At 38.1% G+C, this 12,896-nt stretch overlaps 1 protein-coding gene across 1 annotated transcript in view; it reads left to right on the top strand.

Annotated features, from left to right (window-relative positions):
- The first annotated feature begins 2,927 nt into the window (after positions 1-2,927).
- The window catches only part of LOC106683759 (uncharacterized), a 24,398-nt gene continuing 14,429 nt past the window's right edge, over positions 2,928-12,896 (top strand). The window contains exons 1-2 of the mRNA XM_014425433.3: positions 2,928-3,099; positions 11,394-11,543. Coding sequence (XP_014280919.1) covers positions 2,992-3,099; positions 11,394-11,543 — 258 coding nt within the window. The 5' untranslated portion in view covers positions 2,928-2,991. The remainder of the gene's footprint in view (positions 3,100-11,393; positions 11,544-12,896) is intronic.

Raw genomic sequence — 12,896 nt, 5'->3', positions numbered from 1 at the left:
TTTAAAAAAAAATTGTAAATCTGATTTTTTTTTATTAACCTAATTCTTATATATTTCTGTAGCGATTATTTCTTTTAGATTTAGTTGTATGTAAAATAAGTTGTCACTTAAATATAGTTGTTTTAATAACTGATCTTCAAGATCCACAAAAGTATGTATCATTAACAGTCAAGAAAATATTTATCAACAAATACATACACAATTGATATTAGAGAAACAATAAACGGGGATAAAATGGGAGTTTATAAATAAGTGAAACAGTAAGAGGGAATTCCCACAAGAACTTGAATGAAAAAGTATCAAAATGCACATAGAAAAAGTGCCGGATTATTTGAAAAACTGGAAGCTCTGGTCACAAGAAAGTGGAGCACAGCCGATTTTCGAAGTTTTCTATTACCTTGTTGCAACCGGAAGCTAGTGATGACCAAATGCGGTAATCGCAAAAGTACAAGAGCCCCTGGGAAAAAAAGGCAGTTATTTCACCCAAACTTTCGAATTCATTAGTGTAAACTACTTATAGTTGGGAGTCAAAATTAACAATCTTTTTCAGGGAAGTTTGAAATTGGTGGCCGTTCCAAAAATTAACAAAAACTCATAAAATGCAGTCATTTCATACCTCTTGGTTTTTCACTCATCTGAAACTAGGGTTAGTACTGACAAGATAAACCTGTCTGCCAAGCTTGTGCTGTACCGCACGTTGTGTAGACGCGTTCCAAAATTCAAGGTTGGAAATTAGAAATTCTATTATGCTACGTCCTGAAATCCTGGATGGCATCGACACAATGATTCGCAGAAGTGTTTAAGCCATTATAGGGCTCCCTGCGAACACCTTCACGGCGATGTTGTATGCTCCGAGGAGGTACAGAGGTCTAGGCTTGATCCGCTGCCAATGGGAGGCTCCCCTTCAACACTGGTCCATTGCTCAGCGGCTGTCAAATGTACTCGATGCTCGGTTCCAGTGCACTTTCGATTGTTCAGCCGAGATTGCTGAATGTGCGGATAGATTGGGCGTTGATCAGGGTCATCGGAGTGTTTAAGCTCTTCGACAGTCGCTACGTGAAAGTGCGTTCAGCTAATTGCAGGTGGTAGGGCATTGGAGTACGCCATTTCAAAGAGACCCCGAGAGCAAATAAGTTTATATACGATAAACAAATACTTCCGGGCTCTGAATGGCCCAATGCCCTGAAATTAAATATAAATTATGCACCCCTACGTGGAGTCCCAGGTGTCAGCGGACAGGATAGAGAAGTGGGGTCCCTCTGGGGAAATGCCCCAACAACTTCCTCCTCATAACACGCCGATATCATTGAGTGAAATACAAGTTAATGAAGCTCCTAAAAGAAAGAGATTTTGCCTGCTTTGACGAGGTCTACTGTGTAGATACGGATGGATCCACAAGATATGCGGATATAGTTGCTTTTCCTAAGAAGGGGAAGTCGGCAATCATTCTGGATCCCACCGTGTGATATGAAAATAACGACCTTGACCAGGCAAATAAGGTACATAGGGAAAAGAAGGAAATCTACGATAAATGTATCCCTTTCCTCAAGGAGAAGTTCCGTGAGGGCTTAGGAGAACGAGACTTCAACGTGAGAGCCCTCTGGTTCGGAGCCCGTGGAACTATTCCCAGCACAACTAGGAGCTTCATGGAGGAGCTCGGGGTCGATGTCCAGGACGTGGTTAGGATGACAGAGAATATAATACTTGACTCCCTGGGTATCATCCACCACCACATGCATGGAAATTAATGAGTGCGGGAGTTATCCAGAGGAGGGATGGCTTCCATGCATCGCATATCTTATTTGTTGTTTTATTTATTTACTACTTTGTTATATTTGATATTCTAATATTTGTTATATAGGGGAATTTGTTGATAAAATGAAATAAGGGTTGTATGGAGGGGAAAGAAAAAAAAAGAATAAATTGAAAAGCTTGTATTTAGTTTGTAGACTGATATTAAGTGTAAAAGAATACTGTGGAAAAAAAAAATGTTATCTTTCTATTATATTGTATCATGTCAAAAAATGTAATTTGTATATGTCCGATCACGGATTGATCAGCATGCTGTGTAATGTAGCAACCCGATGTATTTGGGAAGCAAGAATGAATAAATTTCTTTCTCTCCCTGGTACTAGTTCAGCCCACACGAGTATCAAGCTTTTAGTTTTTTTTCTACCTCCTAGTTTATTATTTATTAAAACAAATACACTTATATACATATCACTTAAGACTAAGAGAAACCATCTTTTACTTTGTTCTATCATTGAAATCTCCATAATAGAGTCTTAATAGACCTAGTAACAGACTCTTGTATATAAGCATGTTACATGTTATATCGTTTTAACATAGTAAAAGAAGGAAATGTTTCTCCATTTAACATGTTCGAATTTTCACTGCTCGTGATAATTTTTATCGATTCGAATTTTATTGAATGCTTAGCTCATTCACATTCTTACTATATTTACTAACTTTTTTATTATTTACTGTTTGAAAGAGTGTTGAAAGATTTCATGAATAATTAAACCTCAAATGCGTGCGTAACGTCTAAAACAGGTAGTATTTATACTCAGAGGTGAATTGAGTGCTGCTACCTTTTAAAATAGTGAACGAGTAATTAGTGATCGTTTGACATTGTGGTGAGTTTTATATCAATCTAAAGTGGTTCATTCATATTCTAATTTCAATAAGTGTTAATTACTGATCTATGAATTTCAAACATTAACTGATTTAATAAATAGTAATAAAATAACTAGTTTATGATTATCTTTATTAGATATAATTTTTCAATACTTTAACACAGAGGTGTCTTTTGCACGAAACTATACCCGTTCTACTATAACCTAGTATATATATCTATAACCTTCAAAATATATCTCCTGTCTATTATATATGCATTCTCTTGTGATTGGGTGTGATCATCATGGGATGCCTCTCGATGGTTCCGGTGATAACTCAGTTAATTTATATATATATAATACAGATGCATAACAGATGAATCGGAATATCGTAATGAGTCCGGAATCAGGAAGGAACAGTTCGCTTACATTTCTACTCATCATTGCGAGCCTATTAGTAAGCCCAGGGGAAGCAAAGGTTAAGGTAAGAAATACCAAGAGATTATTTAATACTGAATATTATTTCCATCAACCCGCAGAGGTACAAAATAATGGTAAAAATAGAGATAAATCATTGACGGATAGTTAGTAAAAAATAAAAAATTATTTAGTAATTAAAATTGTTATCAACTGATATCAACTCGTGTCAAATGAGTTGGTTAAGAAACCAATGCGGTTAAGTCAAGAAAACATAAATTGAGAAATTTTTTGATCGATTAATTTTTAAAATTCTTGGTTTATTAATTTGATTAAAAAAGGATATAAAGTATTTTTTCTAAGTTTAAGCTGTACAAAACAAATATGATATATAATGTATATTGCTATATATCGAGATTTTGGCAATTCCCACAACAACAATATATCGTTAAATAATTTAGCCACATCTCCACCGATACCTATATATTTTCTTTCTTTGTATTTTATCTTATTTGAGCTTGCGTGTCTCATTTCGTGCCCCTATTATCCTTTTTTTTAAATCTACAGTTGTGACACTGACGGAAACCCGGGATCTCTCAGATTGTGTGGGACAGACGTAAGGAACTGTATTTTTTCCCGGTCTTTCTTGAAGCGCTTATTCAAGTCCTTAGTGCCAGAAATTCCTCCGGCAGCGACAATGGTCGAATCACAAGAGCAGGGGCTTCCGCCACTACCGACAACGACCTTGGCGTCAGCACATGCGACCACCCTGGAATGGATTAAGGTTCGCACCGGGACAGCACAGGAATTGAGGAAAATCACCAGGGAAGTAGGTGAGCTAAATCATTTTATAAAAGGTGGAGATCACCTGATAGCAAGAATAGCGGCAAAAGAAGGGGAAAACCTGTTTAGCGGGGCGGACACTAGTTCGTTAAGATCAGCAGTGATTTTTCGAATAAAGCGAAACATCCTGAATCATATCCAGGGCAATCAGGAATTCTAAAAGTGCAGTTAGCCAGGGAGACAGGGAAACGAGAGGGCTTCTAAAAGTGCAGTTAGCCAGGGAGACAGGGAAACGAGAGGGCTTCTAAAAGTGCAGTTAGCCAGGGAGACAGGGAAACGAGAGGGCTTGCCCAGAGATCGCACTTTCATGGACTGTGCGCAAGAAATGATGGACGCCAGCGCAAGAGAAGAGGAAGCTAGGATGGAAGTCAAGGAGGCCGGCTGGACAAGGGTCTCGTACAGTCGACCGAAAGCTGCACTAAGCTCGTGGAGAAGAAGAGAGTTCCGAGATAGCGGAAGGGAAAGGAGCGGGACCGGAGAAAGGTGACCTAACCAAGGCAGCAGGCCGAAGAGTAGCTTGAGGAGAGAGGACCGGAGATGCCATGGCTGCGGCAGGACCGGGCACCTGGTGGCACAGTGCCCTCGTACAAAATGCTATGAGCTTGGGAATGGAGGGCATATTGCGAGGCATTGTCCATATATTTTCAGGCGGAGGAATACGAACCAGGGCGAACCAATGCAGGTGAACGCCCAGAGAGTGGGGAGAAGAAGAATTTCAAGGAGATCATATGAATCGGAGACAGAGTCGGCCGAAACATTGAAGACATTGGAGACAGAGTTGGAGGGAGGTGAAAAAGGTTTCGAAAAGGTAAGAAGAGAAGGGAGGCGAGCGGAAGACGAAGGTAGAGGACAGGAAGAGATCTGAGGTGTGTGCCAGGGGAGAGGCAACCGCATGTTGATGAGTTGTATCGTTAAAGGAAAGCGTGGCGGTCTGCCTGTCATCTGCGTGGGAGGAGTGCCGTGCCTTGTCGACACAGGGATTTCAAATACCATCTTGTGCAGTGGAGTGTTGGAGAGGCTGAGTGAAGGAGAGGAGACACCACAGGTAAAGTGTAAATTAATCACCCTGGGTGGGCCCTGTAGCGTCGAAGGGGAGGCAAGTATGGGGTTGAGAAAGCTCTACGGGAGATAGACCGTCCGAGATGGAGGAAATGGGCGAGATTGTAAATGACAAAAAGTTACAGATAATATGGAAAACGAGGACTTCCGGCCTTATGAAGGTGGAATACACCAAGTATGGGCAAACCTCGATTAACACCATATGGTCACAACCAGGGGCGAGAGAGGATCAAATATTTCGGACGCTAATAGATGCATCGAAGGCTGGAAAAACGCATTATCTCTACGTAGAGAGTGAGGTCATATGGTAGAAGATCAAACGGCTGTGGAGACTTAAGCAAGTAGGGATTGATAGGACGTTTATCCGCTGCACGATGATAGTGGAGACTGTGCGAGATGGAGAACGGCAAAAGTTACTGCTCACCACCAAGGAAAAACCAATCATCGCGGTGTGAGCGAGACGTTACAAGCACTCAAGCGTTGTTATTTTGGGTGGGGGATGAAGAAGGCGGTCCAGGAGGTTATAGGAGGTTGTGATATATGCCTGAGCACGAAATACGACCGCCACCCACCGAAGCCAGTGCAAGAAGAAACAACGACGGCATTGGAACCACTGAGTGACATCCAGATCCACTCATTTACATGGAAAGGGTTCAAGTGGATAACGGTCATTGACCTCTTTAGTAAGGTAGCTATGGCACATCAGGTTCAGGATAGGTCAGCTGAAGCGGTAATAGTTGCGCTTAGAACACGGTTTCAATTTTATGGGATCCCAAGGAGAATTTCTTCCGACGGGAGTCGAGAATTCGATAATGCCACAATCATGGGAGAGATGAAGATTTTAGAGGTAGATTGGCATATTAACACCACAGGTCATCCTAAAAGTAGAGGGGGTATAGAAAGACTGTATAGGACTCTGAGTGATCATTTGCGGGTATATCATGTGGACAAAGGACTGGAGCCGGATGAGGCAATGGTAAGGGCGGTAGCTCCATCATTACCACTACGGGATTTTCACCTTTCGAAGTTCTCTTTGGTTTGCACGGGAGGCGTAGGAACTTTATGGACACGGCGGAGGCGGATGGGGAAATCGTAAACCATGGGATGATCATGCGAAAGTTGTGGGAAAAAGCGAGAGGGCGGATAGAGAGGTAGAAACGTCGGCTCTACAAGGGAGGTGGTAAGGATAAGGAAACGCCCAAATCCTATCGACCAATATGCCTCCTCGCAGTAGCTAGTAAGGTCCTGGAGCACATGATCGTCCACAGCCTTAGACCAATCTTAAGTGCTGCAAGTCACCCACGGCAGTTCGGTTCGACCCGTGGCAAGGGAACTACGGATGCGCTGCTGAGAGTGCGTAGGAATGTGGTGGAGAGGGCGGAGAAATATGTTTTATTGATAATGTTTGACATCTCTTCCACCTTCAACAGCGTTTGGTGGCCCCGTGTACTCCAACGGTTGCAAGAGCTGGATACCCACAGTAATCTATATTCTCTCGTAGGTAGTTACTTCAATAACAGGAGTGTCAGGATCAGGGGTAACTACTACGAGGTCGAGAGAAAAATCGAAAGAGGATATCCGCAGGGTTCGGTTCTAGGACCAGCTCTGTGGAAGCTAGTATTCGATGAGTTGCTGGGGGAACTAGTGGACAAGGGGTTCCTAGCCACGGCTTATGTAGACGACCTGGCAGTCATCGTGGCCAAGAACAGCAGATTCAGACTAAAGACAGAAGCGGAGAGGTGTGCCGGTCTCGTAGGATAGTGGTGCGTGAAGAGGAAGTTGAGTATGGCAGCAGCCAAGACTAAGGCCATTCTCATAAGAGGCTCCACGGACTGGGCTCATCCTATCACCCTGGATATCCAAGGAGAGAGGGTGAGACCGGGTGAGGAGGTGACATATCTTGGTGTGGGGATAAGAAGAAGATTCGATGCCACTTCTCACCTGGTGTATCTAAAGGACAGGGTGACCCTGTCACTCAATGGATTAAGCAGGATAGGAGGTGCATTTTGGGGCCTCAGATACCCTGCAACGATGACCATAAAAATGTTATATTATAAATTTGATATGTATTATTAAACATAATACATTACAAGGATGGATATGAGATAATATAGTATATTTAGTCTTTTGTAGAATAAAGACAGTTTTGGTTCTAAAACGCCCTAAACGTGAAATTGCTGACAGATTCTCCTTCTGTGAAGTAAGTCCCTTTTATATGAAGTCCAATGATTAGACGCATTGCACTGTGTGAGGCAATGCGAAATCTCATTGTACTTAGATATCATTTTATCTATAGTTTTATCCTTTATTTCTCATGGTAGATTGAGCTAATGTAATGTGCAAAACTGTAGTTTATGACACTTATCTTTGTAGGAATAGTCATGATATTCACAAAAATAAATACATGACATTTTGATGCCTGCATGTTCGGGCATAAATCATACTCAAATGCAAATGTAATAAAACCTATTAATTACACTTCTGCGAATATAAACTACTTTTATAGTACATTATATTAACTTTAAATAGAGTGATGACAGACATCTGTACGTCTAATTGTTCCTATGATATAGTTTTTCATTAAACAAATATTTTATCCGAATAAATATATGAAGATGGTCAGGGTTGCGGTCAGTGAAGAACAAATAGTTTTTACCTATTTAATGTCCGACGAAAAAAAACAAAAAAAAAAATAAAACAGAAAAGTAGATGTGGGAACACAAAATGTAAACACTAATGGACGAAAAATGAAGAAGAAAGTAGAGATTAAATAAACGTCGTGAAAGAATAAATATAAATAAAAATGATAAAAAATGAGCAAAGAACAGAGGTGGTTCTAGCTATACAGGTTCTACTTTCTTATTCATTTTCCGATAAAAAATAAACTTGAATAAACAATGATAAGAATAAAAATTTACGTTACAATAGTAAAAATAACGATTTTAAAAATACGTCTAATATACAGTTAAAAAAAACAAAAAAAAAGAAACAGAAAAGTAGATGTGGGAACACAAAATTTAAACACTAACGGACGGAAAATGAAATAAATATTAAATAAACGTCGTGAAAGAATAAATATAAATACAAATAATAATGATGATATTAAATGATATGTGTTTCTGTTTTTTTTTATTTTATTTTTTTTGGTAAGTTATTTTTTTTGTTTTATATACGTCTCCTGTACTTTTTTAACTGTATATTTCATATATTTTTTTAATCTTTATTCTTACCATTGTTTATTCAAGTTTATTTTTTATCGGGAAATGAAGAAGAAAGTGGTACCTTTACAGCTAGAGGTGGTCCTGTTCTTTGCTCAATTATTATCATTTAATGTCATCATTACTATTTTTATTCATATTTATTCTTTCAACACGTTTATTTAATCTCTACTTTCTTCTTCATATTCAGTCTGTTAGAGTTTAAAATTTGTGTACCTCCATCTATTTTTTTTGTATATACATCTCCTGTACTTAATTTTTAACTGTATATTATACGTATTTTTCAAAATTTGATTCTTACCATTGTTACATAATTTTTTTTATTCTTATCATTATTTATTCAAGTTTATTTTATATTAATACTATTTTATATCTTCCTTAATTTTATTTATATATATCTTCTTATCACTTAATTTTTACATAATCTTTATTCTACCTTCATTCACCTTATTGTTTTAATGTATTCTTAGTTGTTTTTTTTTGTATCTTATTAGCCCTGATGAAGCCCTACAAAGTGGGGTGAAACGTCGGACATTAAATAGTTAAAAACTATTTGTTCTTTTTTTTACTGCAACCATTTTATGTACTACGGATGCAAGTGAATACGCGTTGGGGGCGGTACTGTCGCAGGATTGCGAAGGTGGAGAGCGACCGGAGGCGTACGCTAGCAGGTGGTTAACAGATGCTGAGACAAGGTACAGCGCACTTGAGCGAGAACTGTTAGGCATTGTGTGGGCGGTAGAAAATTTTCTCCCCTATGTTTTCGGAAGGATATTCCGGGTACATACAGATCACAGGCAGTCGTTTTACGGTCAACTACATATATAAACTTTTGTCCGAACAATTTGAAATCAACTTGTTGAGGATTATTTTTGGCAAATAGCATTAAACCCTACATCATAAGGTTTAACATCACCAAATACATTATACTTTCTCCAACCAAGATAAACGTCATGAACTCTTTAATAGAACATCAAACTAGCTTTAATTTAATTCCTAATAGACATCAGTACGTCTAATGATTTCTGAGATAAAATTTACTAACTACTGATTTATCATTAGTTTGATTATGTTCATCCTTTTGTTTATATATATATTTTTATACCAGATCGACCTGGTGGGCCTTACATAGTTGATATAACTTATATTATATATGTATATTTTAACAGTCGATTATGAGGGGGTATAGTCATACAAATGACACCACTAACTATAAAATGTTCTTATTAAAAGAAAAGAAAAAAGAAAATAAATAGAAAAAAATAATACTTTTTAATAAAAGAGGAAAGTAAAATTAATAACAAAAAATAATGATATTGGTACACTTAAATAAAATAAACAATTGTCTTCTAATAGTAAAAAGAAACAAGTTAATTTAATAAAGGGAAGAGAGAAGAAATAAGAGAAAAATAAAATAAAATAACAATAATAATGAATAAATGAAATGAATAATAATAATAAGTAAATGCAGGTAGTGTGACTATGAATTAATTTTATATTTATTAAAATTTATAAAAAAATGTCCTGCAGCAGTCTGGACTTCAGTCTTCGGGTTGAGGTTGGGTTTCCCAGGTTGTAGGTCACTGCTCCTTTAACTGTCGGACATTGGGGGTGGAACTTCATGAATCGTTTTTTTATATGATCCTCTATTGACTCCATTTGTAATTCGCGATGCAATTGGCTATTTCTTATGAACCAAGGAGCATTAAATGCAATTCTTAGGACTTTGTTTTGAAAAGATTGTAGTTTTTTTCGTTTTCGTGAGGGATGCCGCTCCCCAGACTTCACAGCCGTACATCAGCAGTGCCCTAAGAATTGTTTTAAATATAAGAACAGTGGTTTCTGGTTTTAGTTTGGAATTTCTGTTTAGGATAGGATATAGCATTGCTAACCTCGCATAAGTTTGAGTTGAATAATAAAACTGTATCACTACAACCCATGAAAGGTCAGTGGTTCTGTACTTTGTAAGGAAGTACTGTTACGAGACATACAGTCGTATACAGAGTAGACTGGGTCTGAATCAGGCTCGATCGCCTGGTTTTTTTCCCAATTAAGTGTATCCACTTTTTGATGCTGGGCGAACCCCAGAAGGGTCTCGGACGCATAGGCTTGACTCACGATTACAATTCTTATTTTTTTTTTTAAGTATATTATTAAATATTTTGATTTACCTAACTCTCAGGAAAAAAGAGAGATAATTTCCATAATAGCAAAACTGAGATCGCCTTCATTCCTTGCGATAAATTTCCTACAATTTTTTGATTGCATAAACTGTAATGTTTGTTTATGAAATGAAATGAAAAAAAATAATTTTATTCTGGTACATATGTCCCCTAAGAATAAATACATGGTTCATATATTAAGATTTTTATCTGGCATGCATTTACTAACTTTCAGATAGTAGAATGAAATTACATTGGTATATTGGCTTTACTACTGTTTATAATGTTAATGAATATATGCCTATTTATTTGATTACAATGATGTGGAGGTTATTAAATAAGTGGAGGAATAGGTGTTGTTTAAAGGAAAGAATGGATAAGGACTGGCAAATAGAGATGGGAAGAGAATTACAGAAGGAGGATGCCCGTATGACTAAGGATTTGCTAAAGAATGCGGTTCTATAGGAGGGCTTACATAAATCAATCGGTTGGGATCTGGTGTTTAATGAGTGAATGGATGAACGAAGAGTGAGGAGATCTAGGATATAGGTAGGTTTTTTGATTTTAAGCACTTGGAATAGGAAAACACCAAGGAGGTATTGCCTTCGGGAGGTTGGATAGACCCACTTCAACTCGGTATACCAGCGGGAGACTTGAGAGCGCCAAGGGAGGAACCCGAAGATAAATCTTACAAAGCAATTCATGAGTCTCTTCAGTCTCAACTCTAGTCCTGCAGATAGCCCTCTATTCACCAAGGATCCGTAGTCGAAGTGGGGGGAAGACGAGAGGGGATACTAGGAGCTGACGGGTGTTCTGAAGAATGGAATTACGGAACTGTTTGAGTACAGTTATGATTTGCGTGTGATTTGGGAAATGTGGTTATTCCAGGAGAGGTCAAAGGTGACACCAAGGTTTTTTATTGTAGGATAGAAGGGAATCGGTTGGCTGTTGAGGAAGAAACGACTATGGTGTGTTCAATACATATTTTATATAAATAAATATTATGAAATCACTGAAACGTGTATTATTATTATTCTAGAGATGTAACAAATGAAGTGAAATTAATTTGTCATTTTCAGATGAAGAAGTACATCTGGCTGCAAGAGCTTCAACCTTGCAATGAAGAGCCCGGCCTGGCATTTCTAAATGGTTCCTTCAAATATGAAGGGCAGGGACAATACACTATAGACTTAGATGGGTATGCACCTCGAAAAATCTATCGTTCATACGTGAGTTAATTAAATTTACACATTTTTAATGACCAACAATATAAAATAAAATATAAAGATAATGCGTTATGTATATTGTCCGGGTAGCAGTTAAAAATTGGTGGAAACTTAAATAGCAATGGAAGAATTTTTTTTTAATTCAGCAACTTCACCAACGTTACAGGTCTCTTTCAAGCTTTTTTTTTTCCTACGCCACAGGAAGTGGGCTATTACGCCATTTTCCCTCTCGCAGCCCAATACAATTTTACTCGTCCTCTTAGTTGGTCAGCATCTCGCTCAACATCCTCCAGACCAACACACGCCAAAAGATGGTCTCCATCCATGTCCCCCATGTTGCATAGAGGACATTTCGGGGAATCTACGATGCCAATTCGATGGAGGTGTTTTTGGAGCAGATCATGTCCTGTCACTAGCCGAAAACAGGCCACTCTCTCAGCTCTGCTAAGATTGCCGGGGATTCTTTTTCCCTTATCCAGTAGGCTCTCCCACTTCTTTCCTTCCGCTTGAACTTTGTGTCTAGCACTTGTTCTGTACTTATAATAAGAGCTTATAAGTGATTTCACTGTTCTGTAGGAAAGTGGTAGAACAGGCTGGTTCTCTGCACAACCAAGTTTAGCCAACTTGTCAGCTTGCTCATTACCATCTATGCCAACATGGCCTGGTATCCACTGCTGGGCTATAGCCCTTTCTCTTTTCTTCATGATAGCAGCCATGTTTCTGCACTTTTCTTTCAGAGCTGAGTAAAACAAAATACATAACACTATAGAATACGGTAAGAATTAAAATAACTCTTATTATAAGTGATATGAAAATGAACAGACTAAATTTAAAATAGATTGGAGGAAGATAGTCCAGGTGGCGGTCAATAAAGGAATCAAAATAGTAATAGAAAACAATTTATTGCTAACCAAAGTTTCGCTCCACTTTGCAGGGCTTCGTCAGGGGGCGTCTGAATGAAAGAACCAGATACAAACATTTTAGAGTTAACAGAACATTAAAATAAAAACATGGAACAAAGATTAACTAAGTTCCCGCTAGTGATACAGCAGTTTAACATATTATAACAAAGATTAACTAAGTTCTTGCTGGTAATACAACAGTGTATAATTACAAAGCTCAAAAAGCATGAATGCAATTGAGGGAAATGGTTTTTGTTTCTGCGATTCCAACTTCCTTTTTTCCTCATTTAGTTATTTATTAAATTCAATAATATTTATTATTTACCTATTGTTTATTATTACTCATTGTGTTCATCCAAGTACGGAATAGTACAACCAGGGTTCAACCTATCCTCAAGCTCGAATTTCTCTCATTTGTGGGTAGTAGTTGGGGGTGACGGTTTAATTCGAAAAC

Source organism: Halyomorpha halys, unplaced genomic scaffold, assembly GCF_000696795.3.
Source record: "Halyomorpha halys isolate HHAL.00 unplaced genomic scaffold, Hhal_1.1 Scaffold514.1, whole genome shotgun sequence".
NCBI lineage: Eukaryota > Metazoa > Arthropoda > Insecta > Hemiptera > Pentatomidae > Halyomorpha > Halyomorpha halys.
Note: the sequence above shows the minus strand (reverse complement) of the source record. Positions and strands in the feature narration are given on the sequence as shown.